The sequence below is a fragment of the Dioscorea cayenensis genome, chromosome 8 (genome assembly GCF_009730915.1).
Source record: "Dioscorea cayenensis subsp. rotundata cultivar TDr96_F1 chromosome 8, TDr96_F1_v2_PseudoChromosome.rev07_lg8_w22 25.fasta, whole genome shotgun sequence".
Classification (NCBI taxonomy): domain Eukaryota; kingdom Viridiplantae; phylum Streptophyta; class Magnoliopsida; order Dioscoreales; family Dioscoreaceae; genus Dioscorea; species Dioscorea cayenensis.
Window position 1 is genome coordinate 7,809,749 of NC_052478.1, and position 25,954 is coordinate 7,835,702.

Below are 25,954 nucleotides of genomic sequence, written 5' to 3' on the forward strand. Positions count from 1 at the left end.
AAACAATCTATGGAAACAAATTGGGATTTTAGGGTTTTTATGCCCCTTTAATTAGTTATAACTTCCAAGGCACCCTTTCACATTTCAAAAAAAACTTATTTCAAAAATAATCCCTCTCCTTTTTTTTTGAATATTTTTTTTTTATTTTCCCTCCTTTTTATTTCCCCTTTTTTTATTTTTTATTTATTTTGAGACACATCAAGAGATTTTCACTCGTTGGAGTGTTTTGCTTGTTGACTTCATAGGACCTTGGTCAACATATTGTTTGTTGTACCATAATGTTGTAACTGTCTGATTTATCACCATCTTCAAACTTGAACTGGAGGACTCTTCTTCTTCTCTTGGTACTTCACCTTTTCGAATCCACAATTTCTTGATTACAATAGTCTTTCCTCTGATTTTTCTTTTAATGATTGCCTACTCGTGTCCAACTACTCTTCCAACCTTCAAGTCTTTTTTCAATTTGATGCACTTGGGTCTTATATGGCCAGCCTCTCCACAATGAAAGCATGTAGGCACTTTACTTTTTGATTCTTCTTTTTCTTTGACTTGCTTTTCTTCATTATTTTGTTGGACAATTGACTTGACAAACACAACACCTGAACCTTTTGTCTTAACACTCGAGCTTCCTCCAATATACCCAATACCATGTCGGGCTTTGCTTGTTCTTCCAACTGATAGAATCTCATCAAGCTTAATGGTACCCTTGTTCATGGAGTTCAAGGTCTTCTCAGCATGTTGTAATTTTTCTTTGCAATCACTCAACTCCTCTTCTAACTGTTGATTTTGCAACATCATCTCATCGAATTTATTCATCATGAGTTATATCCTGCAAGAAGGTCATTTTCTGTTACCTCATTGAACTCACTGTCAGTTTCGGTTGATGTTGTAGCTGATGTTGTAACATATTCTGCAACACGGTTGAATCCATTCATCACAGCAGGAAAGGATGTATGGTGGTTGTTCAGACTTCCTTCATCGTCTTCTTCAATGCTACCGTCTGAGTCATCACTCCATCTAGCATTCAATGACTTTCCTTTCTTTCTGAGAGTATTAGCACAATCGGCTTGATAGTGCCCAAAGCCTCCACATTCTCTACACTTGATCTTCATGAGACGATCTTCAATTTCTTCCTTTTTGCGATGATCTTCAGCTTCTTCCTTTTCTTTATTTAGATCATCTTTTCTTTGAAATTTCTTGCCTTGTGTCTTGTATTTTCTTACCATCTCACGCAGCTTTCTTGTGAGGATAACAACATCATTATTATCTTCATCTTCATTGTCTGTTTCAATAGCTTGTTGTGGTTCTTTTTGCTTTGTTGCTTCAACTTTTAAGGCTATATCTTCTACTCTTCTTTCAGGATTGAGGTTCATCTCATATGCTTGCAAAGACCCCATCAGCTCATCCAGTTTCATAGTTGAGATGTTTCTTGCTTCTTCTATTGCTGAGATTTTTGCATCAAATCTTCTTGGGAGAGATCTAAGTGTCTTCCGGACTAGCTTCTTATCTGAATACTCCTTACCGAAGAATCTCCCAAGCTTTCTTGGCACTCTCACATGTTGCAATATACTTGAACTGGTTCTCATCAACACCGCCAAAAATTGTGTTGAGAGCTTTTCCATTAGCATTAGCTTTGCGCATGTCTTCGACACTCCAACAGCTTTTCTTCTTCATAATCACGTTCTCGTCTTCATCAACTAGAGTAGGAGGAGACCATCCTTCTTCTATAGCAATCCATGCACTCTCATCAATGGACTTGATAAACGCCTTCATGCGAGCCTTCCAATATGGATAGTTGGATCCATTAAGCAACGGTGGTCGTGTGACGGAAGCTCCTTCTTTTTCGGCCATCAATAGAACTTGTTAGGACCTTGACGACTTTGTAACCAAAGCGAATATGGCGACCAAGGCTCTGATACAACTTATTAGTTCCTCCGGTGTGGTTTGTTGATATTAGGTAACACTTAAACACTCATAGAAGTCTCACACAAACCAATAAAGTAAGAGACACACAAACAAACACAAGGAGACACAACGTTGGTAACCCATTTCGGCGTACACTTGCCTACGTCTGGGGGGCCAAGCCCGGAGATAAACAATCCACTAAAAGAGGTAAAAATAGATGAGTACAAACACTTGTCACTCACACTCTCAACAATAAAGATCACTACCCTCTCTAGATTGTCTGGTGCTCACACACTCTCCTCCAAGAGTCACTCAAGAGTCACACCTTACAATCTACGAGCAAGGTAGCTTATATAGACGCCTCAACGTCACAAATATAGCACATACCTCTTTTGGAATCTCCGCTGCTACTAATTTAAAAAGCGCTAAAATTAGTCATGTGCAACTCACATTTGTAACATGAATTGCAATATGGTCCCTGATTAGCGACTTGGTCGAGTTCTAGTTACGTTGCGGATGACCTCAAGACCCATCAACCTCCCGGTCATGCTTAGTGCGAGTCGATGCGAGCAAAAATCTCCCGATCCCGATTGCTGGCAACTAGCCTACCTCCTCGGGTTCCTCATCACGCAGTCCCCTCGCAAGGGCGCACGTCCTTGTGCGTCTTCATGAAACTTGCCAAACTTAGTCTTCAATCCACCTAAATTTGGTCTTCAAAGATTCTCCAAACTTAATCTTCAATTCACCCAAGTTTGGTCCTCAAATCTTGCCTTCAATAGACTTCAATCAATCTTCATCATATCTTCAATTAGTCTTCATTCACACCATGAATAGATCTTTCTTTAATTAAGCTCTACCATATTTAGTCTTCAATCAAATCACCTAAATATGGTCTTGATATGATCTTGTCTCCAAAATGTAATGCATTGCCAAAAATAACTCCACAAAGATCTTTAAGATAGCTTTACCATGATCTTCAAGATATTTGCCTTGCACTCCAAGTCTCCATGCCATGTCACCATGCTTGCCACATCATCAATTATGCCTTGTTACCATGGTTGCCACGTCATCTGCCTTGGTGTCAAATCATGCCAATTTAAATAGTGCGGTTGCACTAACACATACCATAAACTCAATGTCATTGTGCGAGATCTTTTCTCAGGATGTTGCTCAACAAGTCACATGTATCATTAATGTTGTATTCATGCCCATGTGTACTTAGGTCTTTGCATCAGATATATATTTGTGGTTGTAAGCATCCTGATATGCTTAATAAAAGCATTACAAGACAAAGTGATGATTATATATGATTTAAATTAAAAAAAAATACTCCAAATCAACATGTGCCAATCGGATAAGCACAAATGGAAGTATCTGCTCTTAGTTTGATGATGATGGGATAATAATAATAATAACTAGATTTATGTACCCGCGCTAACGCTGCGGGTTAACTATATCTATAAAGAAGATTGCAAAGATAGTATAATTTTTTAAAAAATTAGTAATATCTTTTTTTTTTTAAATCATTTTCAGTATGAGAAGTATATTCGCAAGATGTGAAAGGTTGAGAAATATATTTCTAGAATATATTATATTGTTTATTAAATAATGAAGATGATTGCATTTCAATACTTTGAAAAGAAAAACAATTTTCAGTATTAAGCCTTCTAATTGGGGTTTTTTATTTTTTTTGCTGTAAAAATTGGAATAATATAACTGTCTAATGTATATATATACAGATACTTTATCATTCAAGAGAATTTGTTATAATTCATCATCACATAAATATTAACTTAAGAGCAATGTTGTTTTTGAGATGATATTAAAGAGGCATTTAAGATGGGTTTCTCATTGGTTCTTTGACTAAAAAAAGGAGAAATCAAGAAATACTTTAAGATGGATTACCGTATGTAATTTTTTTTTAATAATTATAGAAACCATGAAGACAAATGGCATATGCAAAAGAGAGCTGATAGTAGAAGATATTTAGTTATAGGATTCAAAAGTTGTTCAAGTTCTCATCTTCAACTAAAAAAAAGTGAACAGAAAAGGGGGAAAAAATGAAATAACTTCATCCCATGTATGGTTGTATTATGGATGTGTATCAGAGACAGTGGAGTGTTCAACGTTGTCATCCATAGCAACAGGAAGGTTGAGGTCAATCAGAGTGCGTAAAGATGGGATTTTGGGAGATGAATGTGGGGAATATTCCTGTAATCATAATGTAAAAATAATTAATAATAATGACTGAAAAAGAACATGTTGTAAATAGTATTCCAAATTCTATAATTATTACTTCGAGTGTTTCAATTAATTCCTTTGCATTTGCAGAAGAGATGATGATCTGTCGTGCAGCTAGGTTGATGAACCCTTCTTCTAGAACTTTATCGATGAATGACAATAGCGAGTTATAATATCCGTCAACATTTAACAAACCAATCTGGAACAAAGCATAAGTTATGTATCATCTTTTATAATTTCATGTGTGTATATAGAGCATTGAGATCAAATTACCGGTTTGTTATGGATGCCTAATTGTGCCCAGCTAATTACTTCAAAAAGCTCTTCAAGAGTTCCATAACCTCCTGAATATTTAAAACAGTATACTTACATGAGGAAATTTTTATTTTTTTAATTTATAGTTGTCTATTGGAAGAAAGTAGATATAATAATCGATTAGAGAATATGTGAATTTTAAGTATAATTAATGATAAAAGAGTGGTAACAAAATTAAAGCTAAGTATATCAGTGTTCTATGTTAACTATTAGTAAGCTTTGCAAATAGATATATACTAAAAAATTCATAGTAGCTAATTTATGCATATTTTCAGTGATTCACATGAGGAAAGTATATTTTTTCATTATATTTATCATTGAAAGTTTGAATTGCAAACATTAATATATATATATATATATATATATATATCAATAGAAAATGAGTTTTCATTATATGTGATATTAAGTGATAATAAATGCAATTTCTATACTAACCTGGCAAAGCAATAAATGCATCAGCATAGCTGCCCATCTCTGCTTTCCTATGATGCATGTCTATAACCGTTTTTACTTCTCCGACAGTGACACCGGTGATCTGAAACTCAAATGGGAAAATGGGAAATTACATACAAATATAGTATTGTAGAATATGTTTTCATATGTGTGGACAATTGTAGGGATATGTTTTTTCATTAAAGGGCAGGAAAAAAAACCATACACATCAGAAAAAATGGAAGAAAACTGAAATAATTTATTGTCATACCTCTCTACCCATTAGAGCTTTTGGAATGACACTAAAAACACAAATAAAAGATTTTGTTAATAACTTTAGCAAATTTCCATTAAATAAATGAATGTATTTTTGTTTTTTGTTTTTTTGAAAATGTTTGGGGGAGAGAGATCCATACCCTATAACATTTCTACCACCATCAAATACAGTTTGAGAAATCAAACCCATTAATCCAATACTTCCTCCTCCATATACCAAATCAATGTTCTTCAACACCTGACAATGGTAACATTTAGTAAAATATTCCATCGGTGTTTAAGAATTTACTTATGTTTTAAGAAGAAAAATTGAGAAGAGGAAAATGAAGGAGAAGAATTGTAAGATAAATGACAATAACTATGTAGATAGGAACCAAACCAGTTCTTTGCCAAGATTTATTGCAGCATCTTGGTTTTTTTTCCCCTTTCCTGCACTACTACCACAAAAAACACAGATTGATTTGAACTTGGATGCAGTGCTTTTCTTTTCTTCCTCCATTTTCCTTTTCAGTTTTTCTTTGGTTGGGTTGAAACACTGACAATTTGAATGGATATCATCCATTATATGTGGAGAATACGGTTTAGCTTTATCGAGAATAAATTAATACTTATGCATTATTAAAGGTCTTATCTTGTTGTGTCATGTCAATTATTGATATAATTGAAATAACATAAAGTTGCAGAAATGTCAAACTTTGTGAAATGTTTAGAAGATTAAAACAACTGATTAATAGCTCGATATTGACAAACATTGTAGTAGTTAATTAAAAAAAGTGTTAAGCTTTATAAAAATGACTATATATTTTTTATGCTTTAGTATTTTTTTTGTATACTTAAGACATATACTATGTTTAAGGTGATATAATGATTTAAATTAAGCAAAGATAGATTATTATTATAATTTCCTATTCTTCAAGTTTTAATTTGATGGATATTTGTTCTGCTATGAAAGAAAGCCACATGTCCTGCTATGATTAAGAGAGCTTTATTTTTTCTCTTTTTTTTTTAACTATAATCCTAACCACCGCAATCAATGGCTGGATCTCTTACTTTCTTTCCCTTTTCTTTCTTTTTTTCACCGACAAATTGGTTTCCTAGGCTTAGATGATCTTTCAATCTTAATCTCATCACCCAAATATATATATATATATATATTAAGCTTTTGTTTGATGGACATTTGTTCTGTTCTGGTTAGAAGAGAAATGTCTTATTATGATTGAAAGAGCTTTTATTTTTCAAACCCTAGCCACTGTAAGCAACGACTGGATCTCTTACCTTCTCTCTCTCTCTCTCTCCTCTTTTTTCCTTTGTCGAGTCATTTTCCTAGGCTATAGGGTTAACTTTTGCTAGTTTGATTTGTATCTTTTAATAGGATTTGTTTTTCTTATTAAAAAAAGTTTCAATCATATCTTTTTGTTTATATATGGACAAAATGAGTACAATGCCTAACTGAGATAATATTAGTATTATAGTATTATATATATTATATAGTTTTAGCCCTAGGTGTAGAATCGCTTAGCTTGATTCATATCTGTTGATAGGATGTTTTCTTTAAATGCTGCATTAATTCTGTCGGGAGGAATTAGGATTCAGGTTTAGATTTTTTCAGTTTAATTTTTATTTTTTTATAGGATGTTTTTTTAATTACAAAATGTTTAAAAAGATGTGAATGACAGAGGTAGAATATATGAGTGAGATAATATTATGATAGTTAAATAATCTGAAGTGTGTTTTTGTGAATAATTGTTAAGTGATTGTTATTATTGATACTATTAGTATTATTATATATGATATATTATTTTTAAAATATTTTATGATATAATAAGTATTTGTACATTTCTGTATTTTTTTTATTATCTATGGAGTATATATTTTTTTTAATCTTGCAAATCTTCTGATATCTTGGCATGTAATTTTTTTTTGTACTTATACAGGAAATAAAATAAAACATTTAACCTTCATTGCTTACAACAGTATGTAACTGTATGATTATTATATATGATATGTTATTTTTAAAATTTTCATGATGTAATAAATATCTATTAATTACTGTATATTTTTATATTTTTATTATTAATAAAAATAATTGGAGGATTTAATTTGTTAATTATCTTTACATATGCTAGATTTTGTTAACATTAGTCTTTTATGTATTTTTAGTAGTTTTATGAGGGGAATAAATACAAATAATATATTGGTAATGTCAGTGTATATTTATGATATATAAACAATTTAATATTATACTATATAATGAATATGGTGGGGAAGAACAGGTTATGTTATATTTGAGACTCTTTGAGAGTGAGAGATCGTGATGGAGCAATTATTGATGGTAGCAATCAAAGAGGAAGTTTTGATATCAATTGTGGAGGGCAGTATGGTGGTGATTATAGGTAGAAGAGGTTGTCACATGAACTATGTTGCTCAGAGATTGTTGGAAGGATTGAAAGCTTATCCAACAATGTATGAAGTTAGTGAAGGGTTTGTAGCGAGGATGATGTTAGTGAGTAATGTCAGAAGAATTCTTAGTGGAGATGATAAGACTTTCGTTCCATCATTGTTTCCAATGGTATTCATTGGGGGGGAATTGATTGGGAGTTTGGATCGGCTTATAGCTATTCATGTCTCCGGCGAGCTCATTCCTATGTTGAAAGTAGCTGGTGCTATTTGGCTTTGAGTGGTTTGCTATATTTTTCCTCTTTTGGTGGTTTATTATATTTTCCTTTTTTCATAATTAACATATTTACTAAAACATAATTTATATTATGTATGGTTATATATTAGCAAAAGTTAATTGCATATTTTATTGTTGTATATTTCTCCCTCTTAAAAGTTGCATGCATATAAACTTAAATAATTATGCATTATGTGAAATATTATGCATTTTTTGCTTTTGCTATATTATGTAAGGTTGGTATAATGCATAGAGAGGACATGTATAGTGATGGTACAATTAATGAAGAGATGATAAAGATGAAGATGGAGAAAATGATAGGAGGGAGAGAAAGAGAGAGAGCGCATAATTAATAAACAATGGTAAAAGATTCATTCTTTATTGTTTTAATTGTGCTCTCTGCTTTATATATCATCATTATTTTCTCTCTTTTCTTCTCTCTCCCTCTCTAACACTCTATGTTCTTCTAGTTTTTTATGAATTCATTATATATATATATATATATTTCCATTCAAACTTTAGTACATAGTTCATACCAATCAAATGTAGTTATACTTATGGTTTTAAGAGCTACAATAACAATGGTGTAATCCTTTTTTTTTTAATTTCTTTTATCTTGTTATTTCAGGCTATGGTTTTTTTATATATTAACAAAATTATTCATATTGTTATTGCTTGGATTTATGCAGATAATAGGGTGGATTAACGCTTGTCAGATGTCTTTAGATAGCACCGTGACCATTTCCTTCTTTTGAAGCCATTTCCTACCAAGATGTAGATTTAACTAATGCATTTTTTTTTGGTTTATTTGTTTTTCTTTTGCTTTTGTGTGGATGTTCACATGAAGTGTATTATCTTTTGTTATTGTAATATCATTTTTTTTTCTCTGTTTAAGGCTTTAATCTTTTGAGTGTTTCTCTTATTATTAGTTTATATTGTATTTTTTTTATTTAATAAATTAGTTGTTTATCTACTTTTAATGAAAGGATTACATCATATATTTATCTCTTATAGTTTTATGTCTTTTTGGTGATTAATCACCGCATGCATTAAATATAGTAATTAATCTATTATTATTATTATTATTATTATTATTATTATTATTATTATTATTATTATTATTATTATTATTATTATTATTATTTAGAAACATTTTTTTGTTCATCTTAATTTGAACTTAACATTATAATCATGATTTGTTAGCTTTCATGAAATGTTTTTCATGATGGCGTATAAATAAATTAGGTGTGGATTAAGGAATTGTAGGCGAGGGGAATTTATTCGATAATCATATATTATATTTGTAATGTAATTTATTAAATGTTAATAGATGTCATACTAAATATTTTCAATATATTTTTTTGAATTTATGAGTTTTTTAACCATATGTATTACAATATCTAAACCAAATTGATAATTTTTAGAAAAAACTAAAAAATATCATAAAAACTTATATATATATATATATATATATATATAGATAAATAAGTAGATAGATAGATAGTCAGACATATAGAGAGGGGAGTGAGTTTAAGTAGTAAAAGATTATGATAAAATATATATTTTGTTAAGTAATTTGTTAAATGTTAATAAATAAAATAATGTTTTTTCTTATGTTTTGTTAAAGTTTATTATTTTATAACTTGGGTATTAATTTGTTTAAAGAAAAAATAAAGAAACACGTGAAGAAGGGGTAAACATTTTTGGAAAGTGATAGTAGATTGTATACATAAAGCGAGATGGAGACAAAAAAGAGGGAGTGAGTGTTTGAGTGTGTGGCAAATGTCTATGATATATCTCTAAAACAGATTGTTTTTTTTTTCCAAAAACATGTATCTAAATAATTCCATGTATTCAATGTATATATATGGAATTAAGGTAGTACTTGCATGTGCATAATTAGAATCAATAGACATGTTTACATGCATGTATGCAGAAGGAGATGTATACTTTATGTACATATATGTATATGCATATATATATATATGTATACCTACAACATGCAATGTATATATATCTATGCATCTATCTATGTGTACTATATAGAGATGGAGAAAGAGATGTATATTACATGTATACATCTTTGTATATCTAAAACATGTAGTGTACATATATGCATATATATTTTAAAATGTGGGGAAAAAGGGAAATATATGGAATAAATAAAGAAATATGTTGTAAGACATTAGTAATAGCGCAAAGTAGTTTGTCCCCTATTAGATTGCATAATGATGAAGGAGGTGATTTTAGAGTTATCATCATAACATAGCTTGTATATATATTTCTTTAATTCCATTAATATTGACATGGGAAAGCAAAGACCAAGGCAGAGGACCTAGTTGATCTTTTTGACCATTTCATTATCATTATGATATTGAGAAATTTCTAAACTTGTTTTTGGGATGGACATTTGTCCATCTTTTATAGGATAATTCTTTTTTTTTTTTTCAACTCTAGCTATCCTTTACTCCCACTAATAATCATGCTCTTAACCCTAATAATCACTTTCCCTATTTCATCTTGTTCTCCATCTCATCATTGTCCTTTGATAGAGGACTTGGGTGAGTAGATAAGGTCTTGATGGAAGGCAAGGTATTTCAAGGTAACACTGCATCATAAGGCTTTTCTTTCTATCAAGTTTGATATCGATTTTGCAATTCCCCTTTACTTATAGTGTTGTGGCCTCCTTTGCAGTAAGATTAAGCATCATCAACATCATCTATATCACTACAGTAAGACTGATCATCATTACTATTGTTATCAGTAGAATCATTATTATTGCTAACACCATTAGAAAGATGGAGGAGTAATACCTCCATTGCAATAAGCTTTCTTTTCATCATATAGGTTTCCATCTTTTCTTATATATTTTTCCTAGTTCTTCTTACATTAGTTTTTTGTTTTGCTTATTTTTTTTTATTTGTTCTGATTATGTGATTATTATATTTTTTTTTTGTTGGTTTAGTATGGCAGATCATTATTGCAGTGATTTTTTTGGGAAAATTCCTCAAGATATGGTCGAAGAGATTTTTAGATGTGTAGTTTCAACATCTTCTAAATCCCTTCATGATCTCAAACTTTTGCGTCGATGGTAATTTCATTAATTTGTATAATGCGAAGAAAAATTATTTATTTCAATAATAATGTAAGTTATTTTCTAGTTGCAAGAATTTTTATGAAGCATCCAAAAGCCGGAGAGTTGGCCAGATGATGCGGATAGATAATTTATGGTATATTAGCATGGAAGAATATATTACTTTTCTTCGGAATTGTGCATCAAGTGGAAATTTAGAAGCTTGTTTGAAAATTGGCATGGTAAAAATTTATGATTACAATATTTATTAATGTTAGATAAATTATAGTATTACCATTAGGAACTAATTTTAATATTGGTTGACAGATAGAAGGTATAAAGCTAAAAATGGATTCAGGCATCCAATATTTACATAATGCAGCTTGTAAAAGTTATTTGCCTGCAGGATATGCATCGGGGATTATTTTGTATAAAGATCATATGAGACGTAATTATGGTATAAAAATGTTGAATTTAGTTTCTTATGGGAAAATATGTAATGTTTCAGAAGAAATAGAGAGCAAAAGATCAGGTAATCCTATAATAAACAAATGCCGATATATTGTAGCAGGATTTCTTCGAGAGATAGTATGGAGTATAAAAGACAAATGGATGGAAAAGGAGGTATGGGAGTGTGGTAAAGAGTCTTGTGGTCGGAATGCCAATGATATTATTTACAATGGATGGTTAAATGAAGATGGATTAGTGCGAGAGTTTTGCAGCTCAGTTTGTAGATGAAAATATGAATTTAATTTGCTTGCAGAACTTATGTAATATTTGTGTTGTTTAGGTTTTCTTTTTGTTTTAGTTTTCTATGTTTGTAATCTTGTATTATAGATGTATTTTTTTAAATGAATGTAATATGTAATATATTTTTAAAGTAGAAACTGGTTGAAGTTTTAATATGTAACAAAGGAAAAAAGCAATATATAGATGTGTATATGTTGAGTTGGTGTTCTTCAATTAGAGATGGGATAATGCAATAGTAAATAAGTTGTTATATTATTATGCTTACATTTTTCTTATTTGAATTTCTTAATTGATTAAATTATTATATAGATTAATTTAGTATATATGAAATAATATGATAGCTAATAACCCATTTGAAAATTAATGCAACTTGTGCTTACATATATATATATATATATATATATTATAAGCCTTTGATCTATTTCACAAAGGTCTTGATGATTAAACTACATTCATCTTCTAACAAAAAGAAAATATAATAAAAATCCTATTTCATTCAAAACAAAACTCAACTTAGTTATTTTATTCTTTTCAATAACATAGCTTTGATTCGGCAGCACAACATTACAAATGATGGACATCATTATTGTTATAGTATCAAAGATGAAAGAGATGCATTCGATTGACCAAAACTCTGCAAAATGGTGGTAATATTGATCCAATCATCGTCATGATCACTAATATCAAAGTTATACTCAAAACAATATTCCTTCTTCTCCTCCAATAGAGGAGGTGGCGGAGGTGGTAGTGGAGAAGGCAGCGGAGGTGGTGGAGGTGGTATTGGAGGAGATGGAGAAGGCATAGGAGGAAACATATAGAAAAAATTAGTTTGAGCTTTGTCAATACCACTAAAGGTGATTGATGACGTGTCATAGGCTAATGCTGCTTCCTCCGGTGTATCAAATGTGCCTAACCAATGTCTCTTCTTAGTATAAGGGTTTGTAATCTCCGCTGCATAACGTCCTGATTGTCTTCTTCGTACTCCTAAGTACCCTCCTGATCCTTTAGATCGTCTTCTTTGGTGACGGGATGGTCTGATGCATTGTAAGTCCGGTATGTCCATAGATATGGTAATAATTGCAAGATTGCTCTATATCAAAGCTATGTTATTCATATATAGTTCCATGCAATATATATGTATTTATATAGTTTGGTAAAACAGTTGAATTGGAGTTTTCTAGAGTAAAGGTGGTGTTGCTAGGTTGCCTTACAATGGCGACTGTGGACGTACTTAGATTTGAAATTTATGGTTAACCTTAGATTGTGAATCCTCATATATATATACGCCATTACTATTATTATTATTATTATTATTATTATTATTATTATTATTATTATTATTATTATTATTATATATATATATATAAATCTTAAACTTGTAGTTTATATATGACTTCTCCTTTACTTTCATTAAGAGTATGGCATTTAACGATTAAATTATAAATTTCTAGCAAAAAACACAAAGTATAAATCAAACCCATTAATTCAATACTCTCTCCTCTGTATATCAAATAAATGTTCTTTAACACTCGGAAATGATAACATTTAATAATATATTTCCATGATGTTTAATAATACTTATATGTTTCAAGAAGAAGAATTGAGAAAGGTGAAAGGGGAAAAAGAAAGATTTCAAGATCAATGATAATAAATAAATAGGCAGGATCAAATCAATTCTTTCCCAAGATTAATATCAGCATTTTGGTAAATTCTTTTCTTTCTTGCAGTACTACCCAAAAAAAAGAAAACTTTTGTATTTGGAAACATTGCTTCCCTTTTCTTTCTTCATTCATTTTTTCTATTTTCTTTGATTTGGTTGAAACACTGAAAATTTGAATGCATATCATAAGTCAAATGTGGAGGATATGATTTAGCTTTATAGAGGATAAATCAATATTTGTGTATTATCAAAGCTTTTATTCTGTCTTGGATTGTGAGTTCTTGCAATAATTGAAACAACATAAATTTGCAGGAATGTGAAATTTTGTGAAATATTTAGGAGGGAAAAACATAATGATTAATAATGGAATATTGGATAACATTGTAGTTAATTAAAAAATATTGAGCATGATCAAATGAGTATGTGGTTTTGTATGCTTTAGTATTTTTTAATATTTAAGGCATATACTATGTTTCAGGTGATAATGATTATAATCAAACAAAGATAGTATATAATTAGAATTTTTTAAAGACATATAGGAGATAGTTAATATATATATATATATATATATTATGAAATAGTCTGAATGATTTAATATATCATTTTATGCCAGTGTTAAATTGGCATTAAGTATTTAGGGAGCAGATAGGCCTGAGAGTTAGATTTTGTTAGTTTAATTCGTATCTCTTGATATGATTTTTCTTTTATTTAAAAATTGTTAAATCATAACTTCTTTTAGATGCAGACAAAAACGATTGAATATCTAATTGATATATAATAATATTATTATAGTGGAAGATATATATTATATAGTTTTAGGGCTAGGTTTCAAATCTCTTAGACTGATTCATATCTATTGATAGGATGGTTTTTGTATCTCTTGATAGTGACATGAATATGATTTTTTTCCTTATTTCAAATGTTTCAATCATATCTTTTTGTTTAGATGCAAACGAAAGCGGTAGAATACATGACTGATATAATATTATTATTATGGTGGATATATATTATATAATTTTAGGCCTAGATCTAAAATCTCTTAACTTTATTCGTATATTTTGAAAGGATGGTTTTTTATTTCATATTTTAAATCATTTGTATCATATATTTTGTTCAAATGTGACATTAATTGATTAGGAAGGAATTAGGACATAGGTTTAGATTCATTTAGTTTGTTTTTTATTTTTGGATGGATGTTTTCTTCTTATTTAAAGATGTTGAATTTTTTTGTTTTGTTTTTTTAGAATCAGATGAAAGAGGCAAAATCTATGAGTGAGATACTACTATTATAGTGTAATATATATCATTTAGTTTATTTATGTTTAGTGTGGAAGCGGATGAAAGATCAAACATAATATTACTTATATGTAAATGAAGGAAAATATAGATAGCAGTTATAATATAGCAAAACATAGTATGCCATAATTCTTTAACCTCCATCCTATTGAAGGATAAAATAACATTAGTCATTATTTCAAGTTTATAGTAGTTTTTGATAGTTATTATAATAGATATTACCTGGTCTACTGCATTTCATTTCATATTTTGTATCATAACCAAAGATCTATGCATGTTCGCCATTTTTGCTTAATTTTTTTTCTTGCTTAGGTGGATTCCTTTGTTTCTTTGCTATTGTGGCTTCAATGCATAGATTCGAAGAGCTTTCAATCTTTGCTGATGACTCCAGCAGGTCATTTATTTTACGCTTGCTGCTTGTTTCATCAATTATTGACGTGGATTGCTCACTTGATTCGTCTACAACTAGTTGTATAGCCTTTTTCCCCTTCGAGCCATCCCCATGTAAAATAATTGGCTTTGCATTGTAAATTCTATAGGTGAGCACATCATCTTTAATTGCTTGTTGTGATAGACCAACAGTTAAACTAAACTTCTTATTGATCATGCTATGAATTTGTTCAGGCACTTTTGTTTTTGAGATATCTTCTGTTGCGCATAGCAAATCAAGTTTTATGTTTGCCATTAATTCTGCATGTTTATCAAAGGCAGTTATTTCCATATCTCCAGTTTCATCCCTTACAATCATAGGTAGCCTCATCCTGTAACATGATTATTTTGTATAAATAATTATTAAAATTATGCGAAATAAGTTAGATTTAATATGTAACTGTTGATTATACTTACACTACTCTGGGAGTTGTAGGCCCGTGTTTGTAGCAAGAATAACTATATTCTGATTCAGCAAGCCGTTTGTTACAAAGATTGCAAGAGTTGTAAAACCAGCCATTAGATGTATCGATCTTCTCAACCCATACATCACATTTGAACATAGTTACCTATACATTTTTAAAAATAATTAGTAATTATTATTCTTTAGAAAAAGGTGTATATTTATATAATTTAGTTAACAAAATTTGTAATCATTGTTCTTTAGAAAAATATAGACTTAAACTTCAAGAGATGGGTTTTTACTTACGCCTATTGTTGATGGGTCGAATTTCAGCAATTGATCGATTGTTGCATATTCAGCTTGTGAGATTTTTTGTTGCAAAGTGGCTTCTTGGTCTTGTATAGATAGTAGCTGCACCTGTTGATTTTCAAGTCCGTGCCTGTTTTATTTCATAAATAAATAGTAATTTTTTAGTATAGAAATCAAATTGAGATTTTTCTTTCCCAAATTATTAAGTGGTAGGCTTACTGTTCTCTAATAATTTTTGTTTCTGGTATATCTAGATTTACATAGATTCTGGTTGCTGAAGTAGAAGCCAAATATATAGTTCCTATTAAATAATTTGAAATGTTAGTAATTGTTGATTGTCTATTTATGTATACTAATAATTTTGTATTATAACATTTTGTACTAACCTTGGAATGTTCGAACAACAGTACCGGCAATGATAAGTATAGGTCTTGACTTCATTTGTAGCAGTTCATGATCATTTAATTGAGGAAAGCAAGATTCCCATATAGTTATCCTAAGTTCATCGCCGCTTATTTTTTAAAAAAAATTATTTGGAGGAGGTAAGAATTATATGTCAAATGTATAAAGTATAATCAAATATGGTTTGTTGTTGCTTACCTTCGCTCTTTAATGAAAACATCTCTCTTCTGAACAGTTTTGGCAAACTTTGTTAATTGAATAGCAGTAATTGGTCCTATAGAGATCAAAGTACCAATTGCATATGTATTGTTTTTTCACATGGATTTGATTTCCTTAGTAAAAGCATGAATATATATGTCGTCAAACACTGATAAGATGTTAGAATTTCAATTGTAATTATCAGTTGCAAAAATATCACAAAATAATTAACTTTTTTTTACATGTTAAATATTTATCAGAGTTTGCATCTGATGGCATCTTGTCTCGATCAAAATATTGAAAGTAATGCCTTGGGTAAGGTGCAGGATCATCAAAGATTAACTTGAGCAGTGTATTAGATGTGAAAAATATGGCAAATTCTCTCATTATTGATAAATTTTTAGCGGTGGTTTTAATAACTTGGAATTTAGATATATGGTATACTGCTCCTTCAATTAGCATGTCTCTAAACCTTGGACAATCATTTTCTCTTATTTGGACATGGATGGCATCACCCTGAGAAAGACATTTTTATAACCATAATTTTTAACAGAAGGACCTATACATAATATTTACAAAATTTGATATGATAATATATGATAGATACCTTTGCATCTGTTGCTATGAATGCTATACCAAGGAATTTTTCTGAAGTTGGGATATAACAATCCCATATTCTTGTTATTCTAATCTTCACTGTTTGGTTTTGGTCAGGTGGCTTTAGTTGTGAGATCTCCTTAAGACTAATTGTTAATTATCTGCAAAACAACAAATACTAATTTATTTAGTTTTTTTTTTTTAGTTTTGATATTTTCCATTATATAGACAAAGATAACAAACCTCATATGCATCTTTCTTTGCGTATATATATGATTGTAACCATGATAGAACACAATTTCAATGTTCAAGATTTGAATTAATTTCTATACTATCAAAGATTTCCTTGTAGACAACATTTTTTGTTTTGTTTGTACTCTTTCCAGTATCATCAAAAATCAAAATCTTAAGTCATGTAGCAGAGGATACTCTGGACAAAGCAACATAAAGTTGGCCATGTGAAAATACAGGCTTGGGTAAGAATAGACCTACTAAATCAAGTGTTTGCCCTTGACATTTGTTTATAGTCATTGCGTATGAAACTTTAACGGGGAATTGCTTTCGACACATGATAAATGGTCATTTTCTTTCTTGTACTGTCATAATAATTCTAGGTATGTATACTTTTTCGCCTATGTTTGATCCAGAAATAATTATTGCCTCCAAAATGTTTTGATGCATTTGTATAATTATCAATCTTGTTCCATTGCAAAGACCATTCGCTTGGCTAACGTTTCTTACCAGCATAATCACACAACCCAATTTTAAAGTCAGCTCATGATTGGGTATGCCTGTGAATTTTAATGCATTTAAGAATTCAGTTGTATATAATGATGCATTTGATTCAGCAGTTGTGGAAGCTTTAGAGATGTAGTCTGAACTCAAATACTTCTGCTCATCAGCTTCAATTTTGCTGCTAATTGTTTCATTTAATATATCAACATTTTCATTGTATGATGTGACTATAGCTCTTTGCCTTAAGTATTCCGGCTTTACATAGTTCAGCTGAAATTGTGGATAAACAGCTTCAATGATTGATTGCACTGGATTGCCTAAGTCTTCAATCAATAAATCTTGTGGAATTTCTATCCAATCCCCTTCATTAAGATCACTATGATTTTTTTCTATAGATGTAATTGTACCATCACCAATTTGCAACAACCATTCTGCAAACTTTCTTAATTGATTTCGACTCTCTTCATCAAGGTTGTTTCTATGCAGTCTCATGTTAGTCCTGAGTTTTAATACTTTACAGTCTTTCCAAAGTTGTGATTGGGTTATAGTAGCATTTATGATATCAGTTTTACTGCCATATTGGATAACTGGTAAAAATTGTCGAAAATCTGCACCAAGAACCACTGTTTTACCTACAAAAGGTTTTGCTGATGCTTCTAGTGTTGTATCTGAGAGAAGATCTTGTAATGTTTTGTTTAATGCTTCAAGATAATTCTTGTGAACCATAGGAGCTTCACCCCAAATAATTAAAGTTGTTTTTTTCAATCAATCTTGCTAGTTGAGTTTGCTTGCTGATTCTACATGTGGAGTATTGTCCAATATTTATTGGGATCCTGAATCTAAAGTGCGTGGTTCTCTCTCTGGGCAATAAAAGTGATGAAATTCCTAATGAAGCAACTGCTAGTATAATCTTTCCTTCAACATGAATACCATTAATAATGGTGTTCCATAAAAATATTTTGCCAGTACCGCCATGGCCATATACAAAAAACATTCCTCCATTGTTGTTTACAGCTTCATGTATTCGATTATAGATATCTAATTGTTCATCATTTAAGTTTGCAAACATTGATAAGTGATCTTTCTGAAGCTGAGGAATATTGTAGTCTAGCTCTTCTTGAAGCAGTCGATCAGTTAAATCATTCATGTTTAGTGATTGTGGTCGAGGTAAATCATTCTCCTCAAGAGATGAAGAGTGTTTATTTAGAAGATCTTCAAGAGCAACTAATAAATAATTTTTCAAGTACTCCGCTGAAATGTTATAATTAGCAATGCAGTACATTTGTCGGAGCCTATAGTGTATATCTTCTGATATTAACTGCCAATGTTTTTCGAATAGTCCTTTCTTGTCTCCTACATCACAAAATAAGATTATTGTTATAAAAAGCTGTCTTAATTGTGCACCAGTGGCCCAATAAGCAGCTTGTATCAAGGCATTTGACCATTCTGAGTCATCTCCTAGTATACCAAGAGCAAAACATGCTTCTCTATATGTTGTATATATAATGCCATTAATCGTTCGAAGATCCTCATAACTCCTTGCACCTTTGATTTCATTAAGCAATAAGCGTAAGTAATATAATTCTCCTGCAGCTGGATGTATATAGATTATTCTTCCAATTGATCTGCCATTCATTCTATACTTCCATTTCTTTTCTTTTTTATACCATGTGAATTTAGTTGGGAAATCTGTATACAGAAGCGATCGGGCTCTTTCATCTATTTTATTTGTTGTCATCCATTATGTAAACATTGTTGTTTCAATACCTGGGATTGAAATTATGTTGGGGATAAATTGCTTGTCACTAAAATAGATATTATGTTCTTCTGGCAAATGAATTAGTAATCTTTGGACTGATGGCTCTCTATGATGAATTGGGAACTCAAATAGTCTCCAACAACTTTCATATGCTGACAAATAACGACAATCCAAATAATTTTGTACCTCATTTGTTTTAGTCGATGATACTGATGCTTCAAATATAGCTCTTGTTCTGTCTGGACCTTTATTGATATATTTGAATAGATATTTGACTGCTCTTGTCAAATTGCAGATTTCCACATTAATATGAGCTTGATAGCGCACAACCAAATCAACATTATGAGGAACAACAAATCGATTATCTAACATGATGCCATTTTGTAATGTAGTTGTTGCCATCTCTCTTCTCCGATATTGAGGGAATCCATCATCATCAATCGTTGTTGAATTGCGAAACGGCTTTGGATAGAATTTTTTGCATTTCCCATTTTCCATACATGGTGCTTGTGGATTTGCTAATCCGCATGGACCATGTATCATAAATGAACTTATAGCATCATAACCAATACGATCAGATTCTTTATTCGGTAATTCAGCAGAAACTATACTATCGATTTCTGACGATGTCATAATACCACTTTCTTTTTCTAACCATAATAAGATATGAACATGTGGCAGACCTCGTTTTTGGAATTCATCTGTATAAACAACTATAAAAGGAAAAAGAATATAAATAATTCAATTCGCAATCATTCAAAATATTTTTAAAAATTAGATATTTATGTAATTTACCTGCTTTTACAAGTCCAAAGTGTTGGTTCTTTATCAAATCATCCATCAAATGAACGTAGTTTTATACGTAAAACCCTTGAGACTATGTCAGATCTATCCTCAGGACGTTGGCCTATAATAGCGTTCAATGCATCTGCTATTTCTGTCCATCGAGGATTGCAAGTAAATGTAATAAATAGTATAGGATAGCCAAAAAATCTACAAATAGCCATTGCATCTTGGTATTTTTCGAACATATACCTAGGGCCTGGTATAAAGCTTGCAGGTAAAATAATGCGTTTCCCAATACTATTGCACTGCAGATCTTCTTGACTGGTTGCATCTCTAACAGTCTTGTACATTTCAGTCCTCAATGATGTTTGATGCTCTCTAATATATCGTAATCTTGTGTCTTCAATTATAGCATAACAATCAACTATAAATTGTTGGAAAAGTCGACCTCCTCTTAGCAAGGTATTATTCTCAATATTTCTTTGTTGGAGCAAGTAAGCATAATATTCTCTCATAGTTAAACATTTCCTTCCTAATTTGCTTCGTATTGGAGATTCTTCATAATCTATATTTAGATGGAAGCAATCTTCTCCATAAGGAAAAAGTAATGGATATTGAAGTGGCATGAACAATGGATGTAGATCACTAATTCTTTTTAAACCTTCTTGTTTGTGTTCTACTATAATATCTCTCCCATGCTCATTAATACCAATATCACCAACAATGAGAGCAGCGATTTTTGGAACTGATGGTGCAGAATAATTATGGACTTTATTATTTCGATTTGTAATCAGCTTTATCTTAACTGGTAATTCTCTAAATTGCATGTGAAGTTCTCTTGCACTTCGGAAGACTTTGACAATCTCATTGTACCCATCCAACATATTTCTTAATCCGCATACAATATTATTGTCCAATCTTTGCATATTATCATCAAATTGGAAGCATGACATTCTATAATTTAATTCAGCTTCTGATTCAATCATGTATAGCTGTGCAAATTTAGCTTTATGCCAAGTAATTGGAAGCAAAGATCCCATTCTATGATAATTTTGCCCTGATAGCTTGAATACATAAGGCCCAGGTATTTCATTGATATTATTACCAATAATTCCACCAAGTGAAGTAAATTGAAAAAGTGAGTTGTATATTCTGATCTGCTCTTTAAATTTTGAATTCCTTACTCCACCATTACCATCAAATAATTGGCGTAGGAAAGGTGGTGTTGGTTTTTGTGGAGGAAGAGAAATAAGCCCTTGTTTGCAACACATATTAAATTTTGGGGTTGAAGTAGATTTGGATAGATCAATTCTTTCATCATACCACATGAATGCATTGCAAAATAAGCATTTAAAAGTCGGGCCACCAAAGTATGACGGTTGAAATATGGTTCCTGTTATAATCATCGAAAGAATAACAATCCATATAACTATGTATGCAAGAGATTTGTAATTATAAATTTTAGAAATTGAAAATACTTAAAGTGTGAACGTGGCTACTTAAAAAAATAACGATAATAGGAATACGGGGAATAACTAAAGAAGTAGAAGACTTACTTTTATGTCGAGTGTTTGAAATAGCACCAGGATCATTTGCGTTAATATGATTGGACGAAAGATTGATATCATGATCAATAGAAACATTTTCACTGTTGCTCATTAGTAGATCAGATTCAAAGAGTCCGAATGCATATTCTGAATTACTTGTTGAAGCATTGAGATTAGAATAGGATTCATTATTTTTATTGGGATGGCCGATAAAATCATTATCAAGCACATGTGAATCTGATCGTAGTGTAGACTCAACATTGACTTCATAATTAGCATCAGTATGACAATGTGCTTGAAGATTGGTATTCATTGGTTTATTAATACTTCTAAGCACACTTTTAATTCCTTTTTTATTTTTATTATGCATTCTTTTAGCCTTTATAATATCCATCCGTCGATTCTACATTGTGTCACGACCTCACGATCTACTATCGAGGGTAACAAATCAGTATTTTTAATTTGACGGGGTTTAGTCATTTTTGAATAATGTATGGATTTTTGTTAAACATAACCGTAGTAAGATGATCAGCAATAAATAAAATAATATAGATTTAGTATGATACTAATTTTAAACAGTATCAATATCATATCATATAAGTATAAATTATATAAGGAAATTCTTACCTCAAAAGGAGTTTGCAATCATTATAATTAGCTTACCACTTCTAATCAAGCTTTTTAATCTGCATAAAATGGATGCATTAAGAAATCAATTGTCAAATTTGTAATATCAACACCATAGCATAATTTGATTAAACTATTCTTGATTCAAATACAAAATAATTTTATATTTACTAAATACATACATAAATGCATTTATCTATTAAATAATACTATAAATAATACAAATATTATTAATAATAGGACTAATAATAATAATAATAATAATAATAATAATGCAAAATAATATTTAAAAATTGAAAGTAAAAAATATTTCACTCTCAATACTTAATAGTGTTTTCTTATTTTCTTGTTAAAATAATTAGTCTTTTGAGTTTATTTTCTTTTTAAGTTATTTATTCAATTTTATTAGCTGGTTTTTCAAGAAAAGAATAATAATTTTGTCAAAACAAATATTATAGTATACAAATAAAATTTGAGCAAAAACCCACGGGAAAGAAAATGCACACTATTATAAAGTTTATATATTAGACAGTAATTGTAAAATAATATTGCTTGACTAAACTTATAACCTATGGATTTTGAATGGAAGACAATTCTCCAAATAAATGAAGTTATATTTTAAAAAACGATTATGAAATAATTATTCTTTTTAAATTACTAAAAACTCTCTATAATCACTAAACTTAATTAGCATTCAATCATTTGAATGTTAAAAACACAAAATCATTTTCATTGAAAGGGAGTTTTTGGCTTTTAATGTAAAATTATAGATAAGTAATACATTTATATCTGCATTCATAATCTTTAGAGGGGAATTAAAATATTGACTCTTCTCAAATAGTTCCACTTTTCTATTGTAATAATTGAAAATATAATTTCTTTCCACAAATGAATACACTTTGATTTTTAGCCTTATAACCCATGCATGGTTCTAAGCTTAGCTCAATTGGATGAATTGCTTCTAAAACTTTGGGTTTCTTTTTTCATCTATAACTACTTGTTTTGGTTTAAGAGCCACTGGAATCTATAACTTTAGATGGGAAAACTTAATTATTGTTATCATGTTAGGTTTGATAATGTGTTCGTAGGCAATGATATGTAGTTTGGATGAAACCAATTATGTGTGTTCACTTTATTTTGGTGATACATCTCAAATAATAAGCAAATAGTTAATTCACTTTGCATTGTCAAGGCTAACAGTGATAAATACATGTAAAATATGTAAAAATTGTTTTAATCAATCAATTGTTCTATAATTATAAGAGAAACTGAATAACATATTTCATTTTTTCATAATATTTCTATAGAAATTATTGTGATTGTAATATTTATAAACAATGGATTTTATATTGATAGATTGTATCATCTTAAAATAACAAATTTGTTGTACATAATTCAGTTACTATAAATATTAAATGTTTTATAAAAATAATAATGTCTCATAATGATACGAAGATCCATAAGTAACACTCTCATTCAACATTGAACATTTTAAAAATAATATTCAAAACGAAACGGACTTCTTCCTAGTTAAAATTATACAACAATTTAAAAGAGAGAAACATAAAAACAATATAATATATATATAGGATTGGGATTGTTTTATCTTCAATTGTGCATTTTTATATATTTAAAATTATTTAAATCCAAAAACTTAGAAAGTTTTTCACGTTGTTTTTGTTATTTGTAAAAATAAAAATTTAGAAAACATGTAAAAATCCCTTTTTGTGGGGTGATGCTTGTCGTTTTTGTAAACAAAATGTAAAAGTTCTTAGCTTTTGATTCTTAATTTTTTTTTAAAAAAAACAACATAAGAAAACACACTATCAAATAAGTTTTCAATCAAACACGCTTAGTTTTTAAATATTTTATTTATTGTTTTATATAATAAGAAGAGTCTTTGCCAACAATAGTTGACAGTAATGTTTTTCTTTTAAAAAAATATAAAAATAAAAAATTTAAAAGTAGAGTACAGTTTAGGATTAAAAAACTAATTGCACAAACTTAGTTATAAATCAAATTTTAAAACTTTTTTTCCATCAAAATTGAAAACATATATCAATACACTGACATATACATTTTATTTCTTATCATGTAAAATCATGAGAGACGAATATTAAATATTAAATAATAATTAATATGATTCCAAGATTTCGTATAATATTGATCAAATATTTATACCATAAAAATTAATGTTGCTAGTTTTCCCGTCTCATATTAGCCATCACATCAAATTATTTATCATATTTAAGAGTGTTATAAACATTAATTATTTTTTTTTATTTTACTTCTAGAACATATTAATAGTACTAAATAATTCTAAAATAAAAGTTTTATCATGATTTTTAAATTTTAACAATTTTAAAAATAATTTTAATATTTGTATAAAACTCAAGTATAATAATTAATATGACACATAAGAAAATATAAATAAATCAAATTTTATGCCAAGTAATTAGTATTTTGGTTAATAAGCTTTTGGTCTCTCTCACTCTCAACTCATGTAGTCTAATCAAGTGATATAATATATATATATATATATATATATGTATATATATTGTATGGAGAATGTGAGACACGGAAATAATTTAATAATAAATAAAAAAATAATGATTGATGTGGCAAAATATGACATTTATGCAAACCACATCAACTGACACATATCTAATATTATCCTATCAATGTACTTGAAAAATCCATGTAAAATCAATAATATAATGAACTATGGTGGAATTTTTTTATTTTGTTTGTGAATTTTACTAAAATAAAATAAAATATATGTAGGAATTTTTGAGTGTTTCATAGTAAATCACCTAACTTTGGTCAAATATCATTTTGACCACTGAATTTTTGATTTATTTCGGAATATGCACTAAAATTACCAATCATTTTATCGGTAGGTCACTTGATGGAATAACATCTTCATTAGTTAATGTGGAAATCTCCACCTATGTGATGATTGGGTTTTTTCCAGCCATACTACAGACTGTTTAAGGATCTTAGTTGCTATATAATGATAAGGGAATGAGCATAAAATCTTTTCAATTTTAGGTAATATTTAGAGTGTAAACATTGTATTTTTATAAAAAAATTATTACAGATATTATGTTACAATCATGTCATTAATTGCAAAATGTGTAACATCATTGTTTTTATTAAAAAGGTAAAAATACCATCATATAACAAATATTCCGATCATAATAATATTATAAATTGCAAAGTAGTTAACTTGAAAATCATTCTATTAAAACAATTAAAAAATTATATTAGTGGTTAAGATATGTGTTTTTTAGAATACTGAAATCTAAATATAATATAAATTAAATAAAAGGATTATAAAAAAAAAACATGAAAATCCAATCATAAGTTTTTTATTTAGACATTACAAGCAAAACATAAAGATAATATAGTTATATGAAAAAGGCAAAGAAATGTTCTTACCCTCAACCCGGATATGGTAAACTTTTGAATTAGCTCACTCCTGTTTTGTTAAGCATATGAACCAATAGCAAATGAGATACAATTTGATAATAGTAAAAA

General features: G+C 29.5%; 3 protein-coding genes across 3 annotated transcripts; 1 reads left to right on the top strand and 2 right to left on the bottom strand.

Annotated features, from left to right (window-relative positions):
- The first annotated feature begins 7,483 nt into the window (after window positions 1-7,483).
- On the top strand, window positions 7,484-7,846 carry LOC120267236 (monothiol glutaredoxin-S3-like). Its single transcript, XM_039274922.1, has one exon. The coding sequence runs from the start codon at window positions 7,484-7,486 to the stop codon at window positions 7,844-7,846; it is 363 nt and encodes a 120-aa protein (XP_039130856.1).
- Window positions 7,847-12,255: 4,409 nt separating this feature from the next.
- Window positions 12,256-12,729, bottom strand: LOC120267237 (ethylene-responsive transcription factor LEP-like). The gene has a single exon (XM_039274923.1). The coding sequence runs from the start codon at window positions 12,727-12,729 to the stop codon at window positions 12,256-12,258; it is 474 nt and encodes a 157-aa protein (XP_039130857.1).
- A 7,558-nt stretch (window positions 12,730-20,287) lies between these two features.
- Window positions 20,288-22,100, bottom strand: LOC120267239. The gene is made up of 2 exons (XM_039274924.1): window positions 21,797-22,100; window positions 20,288-21,633 (listed from the first exon to the last, which is right to left on the bottom strand). Exons 1-2 carry the CDS (start codon window positions 22,098-22,100, stop codon window positions 20,288-20,290), a joined length of 1,650 nt encoding a protein of 549 aa, XP_039130858.1.
- Between the last annotated feature and the right edge of the window lie 3,854 nt (window positions 22,101-25,954).

Excerpts from the sequence above, each read along its gene's own strand:
- LOC120267236 (XM_039274922.1), top strand. The coding sequence starts at position 7,484 with ATGGAGCAATTATTGATGGTAGCAATCAAAGAGGAAGTTTTGATATCA.
- LOC120267237 (XM_039274923.1), bottom strand. The coding sequence starts at position 12,729 with ATGGACATACCGGACTTACAATGCATCAGACCATCCCGTCACCAAAGA.
- LOC120267239 (XM_039274924.1), bottom strand. The coding sequence starts at position 22,100 with ATGAATACCAATCTTCAAGCACATTGTCATACTGATGCTAATTATGAA. Across the intron at positions 21,634-21,796 it reads TTCAAACACTCGACATAAAA|GAACCATATTTCAACCGTCA; the intron begins GTAAGTCTTCTA and ends TGATTATAACAG.